This window comes from Haemorhous mexicanus, chromosome 10 (genome assembly GCF_027477595.1).
Source record: "Haemorhous mexicanus isolate bHaeMex1 chromosome 10, bHaeMex1.pri, whole genome shotgun sequence".
NCBI lineage: Eukaryota > Metazoa > Chordata > Aves > Passeriformes > Fringillidae > Haemorhous > Haemorhous mexicanus.
In genome coordinates, this window is record NC_082350.1 from 20,851,630 (window position 1) to 20,870,751 (window position 19,122).

General features: G+C 38.5%; 1 protein-coding gene across 4 annotated transcripts in view; it reads right to left on the reverse strand.

Annotated features, from left to right (window-relative positions):
• Positions 1-19,122, reverse strand: part of NAALADL2 (N-acetylated alpha-linked acidic dipeptidase like 2) — a 381,205-nt gene that overhangs the window by 53,340 nt on the left and 308,743 nt on the right. For all 4 annotated transcript variants that reach the window (XM_059855754.1, XM_059855752.1, XM_059855751.1 and 1 more), the window contains one exon: positions 5,375-5,470. In XM_059855754.1, the coding sequence (XP_059711737.1) occupies positions 5,375-5,470 (96 nt within the window). The remainder of the gene's footprint in view (positions 1-5,374; positions 5,471-19,122) is intronic.

Genomic DNA, 19,122 nt, shown 5'->3' on the forward strand with positions numbered 1-19,122 from the left:
ATATGTTGTAACTTCTTTGTACAGTCATGATCATCAACCAGCAGACAAAACCTTTCCAAAAAAATAACACACCTGTCACAGACATCTTGGCTGAGAGCCTGTCACCAATGCAGATAGAGCTGCAGTCAGATCTAAACTAAAACAAAAGGAAGGCAAAGGAAGGAATTGCTGTGGGAAATGTAACTTCTTTCTGAGGCAGGTAAGTCCCACTAACACAGGCACTCACATGGCCTCAGCACAGAGAAGAAAAAATGTTCAGCTGGTCACAGCCAGCAGCTGAAATTTCAGCAAATCCCAAATCTTTGTTGTGTTGCACCTTCAGAAATCTAGCTCCAGCTTTGAAATGTTCCAGTCTTTGTCTACAGTGCCAAACAAATCAGATTTTACAAGTTCATTCTGTATTCAGGTGAGGAAATGAAGTAGTTACTCAGTTACTGTAAGTACCACTTCTGACTCATGGTATTTCATTTTCTTGTACCTAAAATAGGGATTAAACAATGCTTCCTCTCCCTCCTACCTATCTTCTTTTGCTTATTTAGATTGCTGTAATTTGCAGTAAAAAGGGTGTTCCATGAGATGTACAAACAGCATCAATCTTGGCTTTCTACATTAAGATTTAGGATGATACATTATGTATCAGCTTATGTGTTTATCCTGTGGTTTGATTGGATCAGATGGAGCTGACACATTTGCTTCCTTCACTTAAATTCCAACTCTAGTTTGAAAAATGATGCAATGATTTTCTTTTCCTTTTACTGACATTTGTAGACAAATCTTGAGAGTGGCCAACTACAATTTAGGTCTAGAAGAGGACTTCAGGAACTAATGGTTTTGAAGAGCAATCTGGTTAAGAAACATTTTGACAGAAGCCAATGATAACTTTTTAAAAGAACATACAGTCTTATTGCAATATCAAAAATACTTAAGGAATGTAGAAATAATTTGCTGTTTTCGTTCAGAGAACTGAACAAGTAAGAATGTTCACAGACAATCCATGGGGATGGTTTCTACACATGCCATGCTACTACTGGCTGCTGTATTTTTTGTTGATTTTTTTTCTTATTCATTGAAATCACAGCTTCTGGTTGTTCTGATATCTTCATAATTGTCAGAGTTCTCTAAGCTGAAAGCATTACATTCCAGTGACTCAAAAAAAAAAAAAAAAAAAAGCAAGCTCAGAAACAATGTTGTAATAACAGAGCCTTGACATCTTCCCCCAGCCTCATGAATATATGTCACAGGAGGAAATGTAATTAGTTCTGTCCTGTAATAATTCTTCCATTTTGAAGGAAGCATATTAGCATATCAGCAGAAAAGATATGGAAAATTTCAGAGGGTAGGGGAATGGAGCTGTTTTTTAATACCTGACTTAACCAAGTGGAGCTGTGTTGGATGGTACAGCTGGTTCATCAAATTTTTACCAGGGGTTCTGTAATTTCAGCTTATTTTTATTATCTAGTCTTTATCCATCAGAGTTCAAGTATAAAGTGCAAGAGTCCTTGAGGCTACTTGCTTTTAGGAACAAAGAACTACTGAAAAATTCCAAGCATATCTCCCCTAACTAGGCTGGAGCAGATAGAGAATATGCTGTCTGGCCAAACACAGTGTGACTGTCTGTCAGAAAACCTCATGTCTATAGCAGAAAATCACTTCTTTCATATCTAATGCTGAGAAAATCCCCAGACAGCTGTTGTTTTTTTTCCCTTTTGAATGTTGCTCCTTTCCTATTCACCACAAATAATAGAATTAATTACTAGTTACAATTACAAAGTTACTGTACCAGGCTATATCACCAGAATTGCTCTTGTTTTTATTGCTGCTGACAAGAGCTACAGAATAAAACACACATTGGTAGGAGGGAGTTTTCAGCAGGTTTGTATTTACCCTCTGCTTGAACTGGATTATATGTCCTTTCATGCACGAAGGCTAAAGGTAAAACAAAGAGTCTCACTTGTGTGCTTAAGAGAATATGTGCTAAATCAAACCCTTCCTGTGAAATATGGGTGCCTGTGCTGCTTTGCAAGAAAACACAAAGTTTGGGTTTTGTTTGTATTCAGTGTCACCACAGGCAACAGATTTGTGCCTTGAACATCAAACCATCAATACCATAAATGCTTTGAACATCAATGCCATCAAACCATAAATACCAGTAAGATTCTCAGAGCCAGAATATAAGATGTTGGTGAGGAAAAAAAAAAGGCAAATAATTTAACTTAGGGAGTGACTAGAGGAGCTGGCACATTACACAGCACCTATGCTCCTCCATCACCTTGGGGGAGATGAGAGCTCTGAAAAAAACCATGAATTGCTGCCAGCTTTCTCAGCCCAAAACCCACATTTTTGTGTGTGACAGGGCACACAGATGGTACCCCAGACATTTCTGATAGATTCACAACAGGGTCAAACTCCACATGCAAAAGTTCAGTATCAAGAGTAGACTGTGAAATATGAATATTGATCAGGCCCCACCTTGGTCTTCATTTCACACATTGAGACCTGTCCTTCTGCTTTGTTAACCTCATCCAGCATCTGTCACCACCCCAGTCCATATTCCTGCTTGTTGACTGGGGGCTTGAACAATCCATTTTGAAAGAACGAAATCATAATGTAATTCACCTCCAAAGAGATATGAGAGTTCTGCTGGTCTGTGCAGAACTTGTGCCTTCGATGAAGAGACTGAGAGGTGATGGCAAAGTCTGGCACATGCAACTGAAGAGAGGAGTTTTAAAAATTACATTGAACAGAATACATCACTGAAGAAAGTTAACTGGAGAAATTACCTGTGAAAATGGACCCCAAAAGTGCCACATTTTCATGATGGAAATCAGAGGATACAGGAGAAATTTCCAGACTGCACTCCACACAGTGACGTGGGGGAAGGCTGCCATATATCTGCCTGGGCCTTGCAAGGACAAAGGGTTTTCTAGGATATGAGATACTTCCAGATGCATCAGACTTCTGTTTGCTCAACGAGATGAGTTCTGCACTCACCAACCGAACTCTTTGACACTTTAGGTGCTGTAACTATGGCTGGAGTAATACTGTGTCTCTGCTGCTCAAACAATTCTGCCAAATCCTTTGTCTCTACATGGAGGCAATTTCTAAATGAAAACAGAAAATACCTCAATGGAATGTACAGATGTAGAGATGCCTCGATGCAGAAGCTATTGGCATGCCCAGGCACAACCTTTTCAAAAATGATCCGATTCCCAAAAGGGCACAATACAGTAGGAATAATAGAGGAATATGAATGTACTCTGTTGAAATATCTACACCACAAATAATATGCTGTTAGAAATGCCTCTGATAAAACTGCCACACAGACATTCTGTTCACAGTACTATTCTACTGATGCAAAATAGGCAGAATCCCAGAAGTCTTTGGGATTTTAAGAGTTTGAGATCTTCCTGTCAATTTAGATACGTTGCATTATCTTGGCATGTAAAAAAACCCCAACAAAAACAAACAAACACTCCAAAACAACCATCCAACCAACCAACCAACCAACCAGAACCAAGCTCATTTGCAGACACCTTGCAGGGAGATTAAAATACTTGGCAGAGGCAGTACGCACCAAATCACAGATTTTCATTTTTAGAAAGATTACGGAGAAAGAAGCTACCAAAGTTATGGACATCACTGCATGGCCAATTTGAAAGAATGTTCCCTATATTAGAAAATTAATGGGACTAAACAGAGGTAAATGGGAATAGACATCCCTTCCATGCTTCAAAGGAACAGACCAGTATGATCCTGTTAGAAAATGCCACAAGTCAACATTCTTGTGCTGCACCTTATCTGTGGTCAAAATGTGAATTTCATTTACCAACAGTCCAGCAGTCTCTTCATTACATTTGCATGCTTTTCATTCTGTTTGCTTCAGGAAGAGAACCTGCCTGTCATCTCCTTGGAAGAGTTTATTTTTTTAAAAAATAGAAATATCATAGTATGTTACATAAACCCCCCTTATTTCCTTTAGAAATGGAAACACTCCTCCCTCTTGCTGTTTTGTTTAATGTTTAGAAGTTAATTGCATTAGAGTAGTTCTACTTTATGCAATTCCATAATTGGAGTGTAGAATAATCAGGTTCACTAATAATTTTCTCAAGAGTTATCTGTCAGCACCCATAACTCATCATAAAGCAAATTATGTCACTTCTGGTGTGCCTTTCATGACTTTGGTGCCTCACAGAGTAAAAATCAACATGAGATTATTTCATGGTCCTGGGTAAGTGGCTCCAGTGGCATCCTCTGTTAGGGGTCTGCCTTTCCAGCTTTCAGAACTGCATGATCCCAGTCTTGTGAGGGTGCTCTGGTGAGCAGACAGTGGACACAAAAGTATTTTCAAGCTGGTTAATCACTGAATTGACTGGTTACCATGAAACACTGTGCTGAGTAACACTGATAAAATTTATTTAAAAATAGCACATACTTTTCTGAGTGAGCATTTGATAAAAAGGGAGTTTTATCTGACTTCTGGTCAGGTGGGAAAATCCCTTTTCTGCCACACAAGCACACACTCCTCCATTTTAATACTTGATATTACATACATTATGATATTGAAATGACAAGGTCTGCAAATGTCACTTAAGATACCACCAAGTTTTGCACTGCATCACACTACTGGATGTTTTAGTTCTTTGCCACTGGGAAGCTTAGAGATTTCTCTTTCTTTGAATGCTTCAGATCAGCATGGCTTTGACAGCAATCCACCCTAAATCCACCTTTTCAGTGCCAAGATCTTAATATGAATTGTTCTGACAATTGTTCTGACAAATTAGATCTGCTAAGCACTCAGATTACAGATCCATCTTGTTAATAGCTGCATATCTCTTGTTCAATTTTTTCTGCCACACTCAGCAATCTCCTCCTTTTCAGTGTCCATGAAATCAGGGTACCCACTGACATCAGAGAGCACAAGGCACAGTTAACTGATTATCAGCACTTACACCAACCCTCAGGTAAAAAATGACACTGAAACTTTTATACTGTTATTTAATATTAACCCATGTACATGGAAAAAACCTAAGAAACACTAAAGCCCTATTTCCCTAATGGAGATGAAGGGCTTCAAACCAACACAAGCTTTTCCACTAGCCTGAGTGGCCATACAAGCAAAGCAGATTGGGAGTGAAATGCAGTGAAAAATAAGAATAAAACATTATAGTTTCCAATGAACATTTGCACGTGAAACAGCTTTGATCACACAAGTTGACCAATATAAAGAATGTGCCCAACATGGATCCCATGAAGAGAACTCCACAATTTTTGACTGTATTCAAAGGATTCACAGGGAAATAAATAGATTATATTTCAAAATTATTAGTAAATTAAAGAGGAAAGTATGTCAAAATGAGATCTCCATTTCTCTGACCTTGGCAATGGTCTCGTGCAGGCTGAAGGAGGGGTCCAGCTCTTCAGTTTTTGTTGCATGTGCAGGAAAAAGAGCTTCAGAGAGAAAGCTGGAATTCTGTGAGAAAGAAGAAAGGGGCTTTTTAGGATTCCACATTGATTTCCTCCTTCAATTGGTTATTGAATTTTGTTGATAGATTGAGAAACCCTTCAAATATTTCTTAAATTTTGATGATTATGACACTTATTTCACTGATCTCATTACCTGATTCCAAGCCCCGAAAAAGGCAAAAAAACCCCTAAGTCATATGACTTTATTTCTGGAATAGCAGTTGTCTCTGTAATTATGCTTCCCAAAGCAGCTAAAAATTTTGCCTACAAGGAAAGAAATATAAACAGCTTTATTCTGAGCTAAGTAGCAATCAGACATTTTATTAACTATGTTATGATTTAAGGCTTCAGGAGAAATGTAACCACCATAATCAAGGAATGCTCTTTTGTCTTCTCCAACCATCCTACTTCTCTATCCAGTGATACCATCTACATAATAAGGGATTTTTGTCAACTCCCCTAAAATTATACACTTTAGGTTGACCACTCTTTTAACACCAGACAATTTAATATATTCTTTGCACAGAATGTTGATCTCTTCTTGTACTGTAAAAAAAGCAAGACATTATTTGCACATTTGTTGTCACAAGGAAACAAGAAAAAAATACCCAGGAGTGGGCTGGAAAAAAAGGCAAAACAACATAAAACAGACCTCTAAGCCTCAAAGGTGCCCAGATGCCTAAAGCAGGAATTACATTACATTGCTGCTGAATTTGCTTATTGAATTTTTCTATAAATTAATGCCTTCATGATCAGTATTCTATCAGTATTTCCATGCATTTCTAGGAGATTATTTCTGGTAGCAAACTCCCACCACTTTCTTTAAAAAAATAATCATAATAATTAAAAAAAAAAATATATATACAATTAGCAGTGCATCACATAAATTTTTGTGTTCAGTGATGCATCTGTGTGCTGCATAACTTGTCACAGAAACACCACAAAAATAAATGAAGTAATGTTTTCTCTCAGAATTCTTTTTTTTTTTAGATCTCTGGGAGAAGATGCACAAAGTCATTCATTACAAAGATTAAATACATACTTCAGCATTAACTCATAACTATTCATCTTAGTTTCAAGTTTGCACAGCAGTTTACATAGCCGTGCCATTTGACTGGGGGGCTGCTGAGGAACACCCTCATTCTGCTGTGGTGGTGCTAATGCTGCTCATCATCAGTCATACAAAGGCAATCAATAACCTAGAGACAGCTGCATTATTTATATTCACTCTTGAGTATCTCACTGAGAGTCAGGGAAGGGAGTGACTACCAAATTAGATTTGCTACATAAGGTCAGATTATTGCTCCATCCAGACAAATGTCTTTGGAATAAAAAGCTTGGTGGATCAGCTGTCTGGAAAACAGGGAGGCACTGCTCACCTGGCTGCTCTCCCACCCCACTCCAGATCCCACCTGGGCCAGGGGAACCAGCAGCCTCTGCCTTTGGAAGAGCTCAACTTACACAGGCAGCAATCAGCAAATGAGCCAAAACAGCTTGGACATCCCAAGTGATGAGTTGTTTTGCTCATGAAGGAATCAAGTCCCTGCTTGCAAAGATCTTGAAAAGGATGCTGTTTGAAATAACTTGCTGACATCTGAAAGCATCTTGCTGTGCACTTGTAAAAGCAAATGTTTAAAACAGCTGTGGCTGCTTTTTTGCCTTTTTTTTTTCCTCATAACAAGCTCCTCCATAAAGAACAGCTAGAAAGGCCAACTTTGTTTCTCTTGCTTTTGCTGTTCACTAGAGAAAGCTGCATGAGCTTCCCAACTAACAGAAGCCCACTCTTTATCCCAGGGAGCACACGGCAGAGAGAAGGTCCAGACGATGTTCCAAGAGCACCTCTCAGCATTTAAAAGCAAGAGCAACACCTTCCATGAGCTGGAAACTGAATCACACTTCTCTGTCATTGCTTCATCAAGCTCACAACAAGTAAGTGCTGTATTTTGGCTTTTTTTGAACAGCAATTTGCTAAGCAAATTTCTAGTAAATGCACACCAAGACAAAGACTTGCTAATCCAAAAATATTAAAACCAACTGCATTATTCCTTTGTGATTTTCAGCCACAGCAGGAGCTACAGCTCCAGTTGTTGTCCTCATTCTCTCCCACACTCACCTCCTAAACACAAATCATCAGCTCTGCCCCAGCCAGGCAGTAGCATCACCCTCACCTTGTTCAGAGGGTAGTCTTCAATGCATTGTGAATGCTCTGGAGATGATATCAAATTATGGAAAAACCTTTTCAAGGTCAGACCACTGTGAAACATCCTAAAATTTAGGAGGCCCAACTTCCACTAGTGCCTTGAAAATTTCTGCCTCTGCTTTTCATTGCATTCTGTTAATTTTTCTTCAAGTTCATGGCTATCCAAAGAGATTAAGAAGATTTTATCTTCTGATATGAAGTTAGGATTTTATCAAGCGAACTTTACAATCTACAAAGGATCACCCCAAAACCCCTTGAATTCCCAATGAAATTATTTGGTATCTCTGTGAACTCTTCAGAGGAGAAATGAACAAGCATACTACGTGTTTGGAAGTGAGTTTCCTTTGTCTCATGTTGCTTTTGGAATGATCAGTTAACCTGGTCTTTTCAATACTCATTTAATGAAGCATTCTGTGAAATTAGAATGACATTGATGTTCTACTTTTCAAATAATGGGTCACTTCTGATTAAACTTCGATTGAACATTCAACTTTCAATCTTAAAACAAATTGCCTCCTTTTCTTTTTAATTTGAACCCAATTTCCTGCTGCCCTCGGGTCTTGTGACAGTAATTAATTGATTTATGAATCAATTAAATGGAGATCGAAAATGCAGGCTAAAATCTCTTAAAACCCCAAATCTGGCTTACTCTTGCTTATTTATGATGGACACTTGGACTAAAATTCACTTCTGATTTTCTACACTCATTTTTCTAACTTAACTTATCCTTCCTTAACTAATTAAGTGAACAAAATGTTTCACCATCTAAAGGTACTAAATTCACCATCCCTTGTGTACTGTCTTATACCTTCAATTTATATGCCAACTTTCAACCAATGCATTTTAAATCACTAATAAAATCCCACAGCACTTCTGGTGATTTAATGGAAAACAGTAAATACCAAAACATGCTTTAGAGATCAATTTTGCTGTTATTAAATAAAAAACTTTTTTAAAAGTATCAAATTTTCCCACACATTGTCCTAGAACTGGAATTATTTCTGTAAACACATGTGAATTGTTTTTTACTAGCTGAATCCTGTTTTCTTGACTATTACTTGAGAAACAGTAAAATTACCAGTTAGTGAAACTGTGAATTTATGTACTCAAATTATGTAGGTAATAATTCCTTAATATGCTTTCATTCCACACACAAACAGATTTTTCTTGCCTGCTGAATGTTCCCCAGCTTTTACAAGAAGACGTCCTTCTGTTCTTAACCTGGTGAACAATACACAAATATCTTCAGAAATCATTTTTCTGGGGGTGGGGGGAGGAGAGGGAGGTGAGAGGAGGCTTTTTTGTGGCTTGTTTGTTTTGAAAGTAACAGGTAGTGAAGGTTTCTCCACTCAGCAATAAAGATGTTCAATCTGGAAAAACAATCTTTAGACTAAAGTTCTTCATCCAGTTTGGCTCCACCCTTGCTAACATTTGTCAGAATTGTCCATATTCAGGCCAGCATTGTCCTTCAACACTTCACAATATTCATGGCACCAGTTTTATATTGCACAGGAGACAAAAGAAGGCACCAGGATAAAGGTAAAAACAGAGAGGAAGCAAGTGAGAGCAGAAATCCTTCTGAAATTTCTACAGGTGGGCAAGAGGTATAAACGTGTTCCTCTTACACTGCTAAAGCCTGCAAGGCAAATACACAAATAAAGGATGCAAACCAAGAGAAAAATGTTTATTTCCTTCATGCAGACCAAAGAAAATGTCTAGAAGGTGAGAATTTAGGGGTTGCTTTTGCTGCACCAGGACTGACACTGTGCTCTGTTACCTGTCCAGTATAAATACATGCTGTGTGTGTTCCATGAGCTATTAACCTGTTTCACCCTTTCTGCCTTTTTATAGTACAACAGCACAAAAAGTAGAATTGCAGAAAACTGAGGGATACACACGAATGTGCAGTGTCTGGCAAATGAAACACAAAGTAGACACTGCACATCTTCAGAATCTACCTGGGCACAGGTTCAGCTGGAAGTCACACAAGGCACACTCTGAAGCTGTGCAGTGCCCAGAACTATTACCCAGAAACCCAAAGGCTTCACAACTGCATCAGGACTTGTCTGCATCTGTATTCACCACCAGTGCCAAAAAATTGTCATAGTGTGATGGAGAAAGCCCTGCCAGGAGAAAAGAAAAAGAGAGAGCAGTGAGAAGAACAAAAACACCTCTGAAATCTGCACTGCAGGCTCTCACTAATTCCTTTTCCATTTTCCCTAAGTCAAGCAATTGGCATACGGTGTCCTGGCAGAAAATATTCAATTGCATTTCTTTGTGACAGAGTTGTTTCACCTCACCTTGGCTAAAAGGCCATCTCTTCCCCCCTTTTTTTTTTACTGCGTGGTAGGGTGATTGAACATGAGGTTTGACTGTAAGAAGGATCAAAAAGAGAGTAATGGAAAATGTATCTCATAGACTAAAATATGGCTTATCATCATCTATCTGGATTACTTTTACTGTGGGAGGGTACTGCAGACTGAAGCAGATTTACTGAAAAAGTAGATTATGTAGAATAGAACAGACTGTAGCCAAGGTGTGATTCAAATTGAATTGATGAAATAATAACAGGCATATAGGATTTCCCACTAATAAAGGCCCATAGGGCTGCAAATACACTGCAGAAGAGATTTCCTGCCTCTCCATCTCACTAGCAGGCTGGCTTTACCCTTTCTAGAAATGCTCTAGATATCTAATTAAATATCACCTCCCAAATCCACAAAGGATTATAAAATGATGTAAAAGTTTGTTTCACTGATGCATAAGACATAAAATAGGTCCTTTAAAATTATTTTTATAAAGCAGAGCTCTGCAATTGCCTCAGCCTCACATGCGTCTTCAAAGTGAGAATGCCCCTACTCTGCAAAACAGGCTTGTCAGAAGGAGTTTCTGACAAGAGTCTTTTCCTCTGTATTTTCACCATTTCAGTTTACTGAAGACCTTTTAGAAAAGAAACAAAAGCACATCTATTTTCTGTTTGAATATTCTGTAAAGATGTGCAGTGACCTTGAAATGCTACCCAGTGCTGGACAAAATGAGCAAGGCCTGCCAAACAAGACTGCACAAGAATACAGGAGAGGCAGAACTGGAATCACTGCTGCACAAGTTATTCTATTATTCAGCTCAACTGCAGCCAGAAAAAACCCCAGCCAACTGTCATAACGAAAAGAATTTAAGCACATTTCTCTCATCTCTTTTAATTTAATGTTTTCTTCCTTATGTTAGTAAGTGAATTGAAATAATCACTGTAAAGCTATAAATTCACAGACTGCAGCACAAAGAAAACAACTTTTAGGATGTCAGGATACTTGCCTGGCTTTATTCCTCTGCAGTTTTCCCTTGCTGCTTTTTGCACTGAAAGCAGAATCAGCAGTTTAGGTAGGAGTGGCCCAAGTCAGAAACCTGGAACCTGACAGAGGATCTTCCCAAAGTTTCGCAACTTACAAATAGGAGGCTCAGTAAGATTCAGTACATCCAAGAGCCATTTTTTGGATGAGTTGTGTGAAGGGTGCAAGCACATTTTGTAACATTTTATGATCAATTGTGAGCATTCAAATTATGCAGAAAAATTAAGTTCCAGGAAGATTACCCTAACCATGTCCTGCTGGAAGTCATGAATCCCAGTGACAATGTCTTTCACAATCATATATTATCAATACTTTTATTTCCTGATTCAAGGCTTCCTATTTCCCACTTTAAATCTTAGGGCTCAAAAAAAAAATTAATTACACTGAATGAAGAGATCTAATGTTAGATACTACACAGATGTTGTGTAGGTGGGAGGCTCACCACCTTGCAGTAAGAACAAAAATTGAGTTTTGCTAAGAATAATAATGTCTTCAAGACAATATTTATCAGAAGCCTTATTTACCAGTTCTTCAATGTCCATGTCATCAGTTTCATACACTAGCATAAGTGTAATAACAAAGATGCTCTTCCATGAAATTAAGTAGCTAAATATCAAATATTGCAAATTTTATCAGCAAGAATGCATCACTGACCCAAACCACAGCTGTTTGATTGTCCAGTGATCTTGATTTTTTTTCTCCCAAAAAGACAAAACAGAGTGCCACACTTGTAATATCTATGGCACAAAACAAGTTTTGATACTTATTCCAGATATTCTACCAGAAGATTTTTAGTTGGTCAGCTGAATGCAGCCACTCAGAAGGACATGGTAAAACATTAAAATGAATGCAACAGGCCATTTAATTCTCCAGGGAGAACAGAGAATTCAGTGACATCTGTCCTTAGATAATATTTTCAGTAACTAGATGCTTCAAACAGAAGCAATGAATTGATGTCTAAACAAATGTTTCACATTTTTCCATATCCCATTGGTCCTGTTACTCCCAGGCTGTATTTCTTCCATTGCCTTCCAACAATCCTCAGTCAATTCCAAGACACTGAGGAGCCTCTGAGAGAATCTGCAAGGACAGAGCTCACAGAAACAACATCTACTCATGCAGTGTGAATGAATGCTAAAGAAGCTGTGTGATTTTGATACCATAAGGCAAGTTTACATAAAGAATTTTCCCCTTCTGGATGCACTGTGGGATGTTTGGGACATCAAAGCATTAGGATTTGTGAGGCCAGGCAGAATTTTTTGGAGCAGAGTAATGTATCCAAACTGATGAGGACGTCATCAGTTTCACTAGCATAAGTGTAATAACAAAGATGCTCTTCCATGAAATGAAGTAGCTAAATATTCATATTATTCAATAAAACAACTCAGGCAATCAATTGAACATCAAATGCATTTTGTCTTGTAAAACACCGAGTCATTAACCTTAACAATTTCACCATGCTCTCAGTACCAAATTCAACTCAATTAGCGTCCAAATGAACAGATGGACTAATGAATTAATGAATTATTGGTGAGTACTGCACTAACCCCTGACTGAACTGAGAAATTAGAAAACACTAATTTATGCTAGAGACAGAAAAAACACATTGGTCAGGAAAAAATCAGTCTGATTAAAGAGAAGGACAGTTACTATAAAGCCAGCATATTCCCTGAGTCAGAAAGGCAGCTGTGGTTTGGACCCTCAGGTAGTCCCAGGCAACCTGCTGGGGACTCCTGGAACTATTCCTGGTTACACACTGGCAGCTCCCTGCTTGTCCAGAAACACAAATGAAACCTCTCTCTTCACCTTGACACAACCAACTCCCACTGCCACACCTTGCTGCCCTTGAAGTTCTACTCCACAGTTAATAAACTCTCTCAGCAGCAAGTGCAACAGCATCAAACTCTCCAGAGGCAGCTCAGAAAAGGGAATCCTGGCTTCCCAAGCAACCATCCTGAGACTGATACACATTTGCTCCTTTGCAAAGACTTTCTGGTATACCAAGTGCACTGGTACTTTCCTTCTTTCATACAGACATCAAACATCTCCAGTAACTCCCCATGGGCAACTACCAGTTGTGTTATTTCCTTAAAAAATTTAACATGTAGCAGGGAGAAAAGAGAAGTGAACAGGGAATGAGGGGGAGCCGTGCAGAGCTGTATTTCCAGATGGAAAAGCTACCAAATCACAGATCATCACAGTGACACACTGCTGTTATGCAAACTCCCTCCTAGACTAGATGTAAGAGGAGAAACAAGGCTTCTGTTTGGGGTAAGAATCTCTCTGGAATTACAGACTCAGACAACCAGTGCTCAATCTCTTCCAAGGACATTCACACAAAGGCCACAGGCCCTGAAGTTCTCTGTTGAGCAGCTAAGGCTGAATTAAGCACATCATGTCTTTGCATATGGTCTGATCCCTCCTAGAAAATGATGCTGTGATTCTTCTAATGGAATTTCTTGATAAATATACTTGGCTTTGATAAATTAATTGGTACTGGGTGACACTTAATCAAGGAGGACACAAATAATAATGTCAGCTAAACAGCAGGACATTTCCCAGAAGGGCCTGGTCAGCTGTAGATAATCCAGCAGTCAGAAATCTCAGGACTGGCTGCACTAACTCCTTCCTGGCTGGAAAGGGACTGAAGGAGGACACACCAGAAGGAAAGGAGAAAATCATCTGGATATGGAGCAACAATGGATTAATGCTGTGATTCAAGATGGTGAGTAACTGCTTTAAGAACTTAGAGCTCCAGAACTTCAGAAAATACAAATGGATTGACCTTAAGCAGTGGAACTGTTTGAGCAGTAATTACATGACTGATCCAAAACCAGCTCTCAGTAAAGAACACCACAGGTCAGACTACTCAGGTTTGCTTTCAAGGTACACACTCAGGCATAAGGTTGTATTTGTAGAGATGAAACTATAGCACAGACTTGGTTTCCTTCCACAAAGCCACACTGATTATACATATAGATGCATTTAAAAATGAAATGTGTTTGAGGTTCAAACACCAGCTTCCTTCTCACTTTAGAAAGATACAGGAGAGATGCACTGAGCAGCACTCCAAGCTGCCTGAGCTCTCCCTTACACCAACATCAGCACATCAAAGAGACAAAAGCAGCTTGCAACACGAGAGTTATTTTTTTGTAAACTAGACCCTAAGTTCTCTCCATCAAGGATGGTTCCTCTGTTTCTTTTCTCATAACAAAGAAATCTTGGAAAGCTTTTGAGCTCTTTCGAGAGAAGTGCATGATGTGTCAGTCTAAGCATGTAAACACTGCAATGAAGAAACTGCAGTAAGTTTCCCTACAGAGTGATAAAAAGGAAGAAAAGAGGTCAGGACAGGGTGGGAGGGAGGATGGAGAGGCTGATGGTAACGACCACTGAGGAGCCACATTCACTGAAGAGTTAAGATTTAGTGCCCTCTGTTTTACACCAGTGTGGGTGAAAATCACTTTTAAGGGCCCTAATGAAAGCTGAAAGTTACCTTCAGAAAGTTATGCATATTTCAACAGAAATAAAAATCATTATGCATTCTCTCTAAAGAGGATACAATCTCAAACTGTCAAAATTCTAAACTCTTCTACATATATTACATACAAATGCCTTCTATAAAGAAACCTCTTTTCATTTTTCTTCTAAATTAGCTTAGTGGTCCATGGTATTACACTGCCTTGGTCTAGCCTGTGAATAATGTAACAGGTAATTTTTATACTTCTTGCCTGTACTTAAGTTTGAGTGAAGATACGGAAAACAACTTTTATGATCTAGGTGTAAAAGTAAATGTTCTGTGAGTCCTGCATACCCAAACGTGGACATCTACTATGAAATGTTTCATGATGATTATGTGTCCATCAATAAATATTTAAAAAAATAAGAAGAAAAAAAGAGCAAGTTAGTAAATTGTTGTTTATTTTTTAATAATGTGCATGTGAAGCATTTTTTCCCCAAACAAAGCAATAATGCTAATGTTGATGTAAACTAGTACATTATCACAGAGGGGATTTAAGATTCTGTTTTATCAGACAGGAATCATTCTGTAACAGGATGCACTGAGAAGGATGAATAATGTGCAGATGACATGAGAAATCATCCAACTATGATTTTAAAAAAATGGATTCCTCATGAAACTGTTGACTGCAATGACACAGAAATGGATGGTAACAGTCAATTAATTTCCATTTTGAGAAAAGCTCAAAATACATGTGTATCAGCTGAAGTTTGTAAGTGATGGAACTCAAAATGCTAAACAGTTCTATGCTGTTTGAGTTACAATCCTGGAGAAAAAGTCAAATCTCTGACTGAAAGCACGGAAAACCCAGTTTATATTTTCTCTACTACTCAAATATTAGGCAGCCACAGCAAGGCTCTTTTTCTCAGTCTCTGTGATTTCTTGTGCTCCAGGACTTCAGCAGCTGTGCTATAAACTGTGCTAGGAAAGAAGTAACCAAAATAAATTAACTTGTAACTAGGGGGTTGGATGTTTTCCCTTCAGGGAAGAAGCCCAGTACTACCCAAAACCAGATCTTTAAAAATTACTTTTCTCTGTCCCCTTTCATGAAATAAAAAAGACCATCAGAATGTTGAGTCTAGCAGAGCAAACTACACTTTAAGGTGCTCCATCAAGAGGAAAACTAAACATGGAAAATTACAAAGATGATGCTCATACAAAAAGAAAAACAATGCAAATCTTAAGGAACTAAGGGAGAGAAGTATGAGAAACAAGGTGAGCTCTAAGTGATAGGGCAGGCACACAATCCATGTACATCCATTCAAAAATGAGAACCATCATGAATCCATCATGAATCCTGAGGTCATACACCACCATATCCACTGTTTTCAGAGTTATTCATAATTTACAATCAGGTAACCGAGAGCTGAGCTTCAGTCATTTAAATAAGATTATTTTGTTTATAAAGTTAAAATACCATAGGAGAGGAATTTGTATGTAAGACACCAAGCAGAGTTGTGATGAACTGTTTGTCTGTTACATGCATGTATTTTCTCATTATGGAGGACATGTATGCGTTATACCTGTTACACCATTTTTGGGTGTGAAAATACACTGTTACACAAACAAGACTAATATTTTCAAGAGCAGAGAAATAGCCCACACATAGGAAAAAAAATCAGAATGTACTCACCTGTGCCATGTAGTTATTTCTGACATAGCAATGCTCATACAATGAAGTAATTTGACTGATATCCAGCTTTTATGCAGCACAGAGAGTGGCTAAGACAAGTCTTTGATTTAACAGCTCTCTTAGTTTATGTTAATCTTCCTTGTTGCTGTAAAGGTAACTGAATATGTTTCTAACACTAATCTCTGCTGAGGTGAGGACTAATAGACTAATCATGGCTCTCAGTAGCAGAGAAACTCTGATTTGAAATCAGCACTTAGGTCTCTCTCTGGAGACTACATAGCCACTTGGATGCACACTAATCATTCTCTCGAATAGCATAACTCATACTGAAAGCAAAATAATCAGCAGTGTTAGGACAACCTGATCAGCTTGTCTCCTAACATATTGCTAATCAGAATGTGACCCTCATGTGATGGAAAACCCAGCACAGCAGAGGTAAGGAGATGAGGAAGGCTTCCTTCAGCAACTGCAAGGGAATCCTTGGAAACTGGGGCAATGTTATTTTTTTTTCCACTTGAGAAATTCTTCCAAGTTTACTTACTTTGAGAGTAAATTGCTGCATATTTTCTGCTGGTGAATAAATGAGCTGCATTTCACCCAGTGCACTTCTACAGCAGTGGCTGAATTCTCAGAATGCACTTTACTGCTCACAGACCGACCACGGGCATTTGCCAGGCAGATTTAGCCTGCCCGAGGCTGTGGTTCACTGTATTATGTAATTCCAAGCCAGACAGTTTTACTTACTCTTCTGGCCTGAATGTTTCCTCTTACAACTTTTATTTCCTCATATTTACTCCTCAGGTTCCTGTCAATGGAAGGTTTTTATACCCTTCTCTCTGCGGACTGGCATCGCCCCGACTGGGTAAGAAATGCATTTCTAAAGCTGACCTGGAGCTGCTGCTCTGGAGGAAGAATACAAGCACAGGTCTTGAGCTTTTTAACTCCAAACCAGTTTTTTCCAGCTGTGGAGCAGCATCAGTTTTACCTGAGACTGCACACTGGCTGACAGGTGGGTAAAATAAACAAGTGATGTATATTCCAAAGGAACAGTGATTCCTGAGTAGGTCACAGCAGTGAGAGAGACAGAAGAGGAAATCCAGCTGGCAAAATGATAACCCATAAAAGCACATCAGAACAGTTCATTTCTGAACCTGTTTGCACAAATCTTGTTTTGCAACAAAGCTGACAAAGCTGAGGTGTAGTTAAAAAAGCTGGATGGAAACAAACAAGCAAAAATCCCTCCCTGCAAACCAACAGATTTTTATCAGCCCCTAACCTGCCTAACAGAAATTCTTACAACGTTTATTAATATGGCTGTCAACACAGAGTAATTTATCTGCTTTATAATATCTGTCAATAAACAGAATCCACAATAAACAATGGCAATAAACAGTAAAGGATAAACAGATTGCTTGTTTGATAGACCATAGGAGAGACAATGAGCTTATCTTCTGGAGGACTGTTAACAACCTGTACAATAAATAACAAGATATAGCAAATAATCCAAATTTAATCATTCTGTGTGGCTTCACTTTTCAGGAGAAATTCCATCCTCTTGCCAAGAGCAATTTACACACTGTGCCAAGCAGATTTATTCTCACATAAAACAGACCTCATGGGGTCAAGGTCTTCTACAGTCTGAGAAGTGCAGTACATCTACTTCAAGACTGCGGATTACACTTACCAAGTTTATTTCTAGGAAATGAATTTTCAAGAAGGACAAAAGCTGAATTTTTAACAAAGAACCAAATTTAGAGTGTCATGTCTAAGCAAATAGAAATATTGTCTTTTATGATTTTAATTACATTGATGAGTCATTCTGAGAGACAAAAATGCACATTTACAAGGTTAACTGAACATGGAGAATAAATTTGGATTAAAGTAGACAATAGCCAAGGGAATCTCCAGTGTTCATATTGTAAATGTTGCTGGGAAATACTTACTATTTTGATATACTGAACTTTGAAGATTCTTTCTCATGGTCTGTAGATTGTATGTACACAGATCTTGAATGAAAACTATGTGGAATGGCTGCTAAGTGACAACAAAATATTCCTCTGGACCACAAGCCTTCCATAAACATTGCACTCACACATCTTCTGCCTTCAGATTTTCCTCACAGCCTTTTACCTTGTGCTTAATCTGAAATAGAAAACTTTGCCTGATAGGTGCCATGATGTTTAGAAGCAGAAGTCTATTTATATAAATTCTTGAATTAATCTATTTTTATCTACACAACAACATGACAGCAATGCTCCCAATTTGGCACATCCCTGCTTTGTTTTGCTTATGTGAAAGAGAAGCATATTAGCATGCAGTGTCAGGAAACATTCCAGCTCAGGCCAACCTCAGCTTTGCTCCTCAACTTGGAAAGACAGAAGATAGGAGATGAGCACAGTGAAGAGAAGAAAAAATAGAAATGAGGAGAATGTGAAATCAGTGCATCATTACATTTCACACCTCTTCTCTTGCTTTTTGTGTCCTGAAATACCTAATGCCTTCCTGATCTTCAGCTCACCAACTGAGGGTGAGTTTGAGATGTCCAGCTGCAAATAACCTAGAGTGGTAAAAGGGGAGGAAGGACAAACCCTCCAAACAATTTATTTCAGTCCTAGTCCAACCTGAACTCCATACAGCATAAAATGCCTCTTCCTTCCAGCTGCCTGGCAGAGCATGATGGACTGAAAAGAGCTGTGGTGTCTGGAAGACTCCAATCAAGCATACAGATCCTTACCACCAATGCTTATCCTAGAGAATCTTATTTTTCTCATGGTATGAAAATGGATCTAGAGCTCATTTTGAAGATTGTCACATCCTACTGTGCAGTAAAAAAATACACACCAATACCTGATTCCTCTAAGTTGAAAACAGTTTTCTCAAAAGTTGGGTTAGGTAACATGTAGCCTATAAAACTATCAGCAATATTAAAATTTTTAACACAACATCCTTCAATGTATATCTG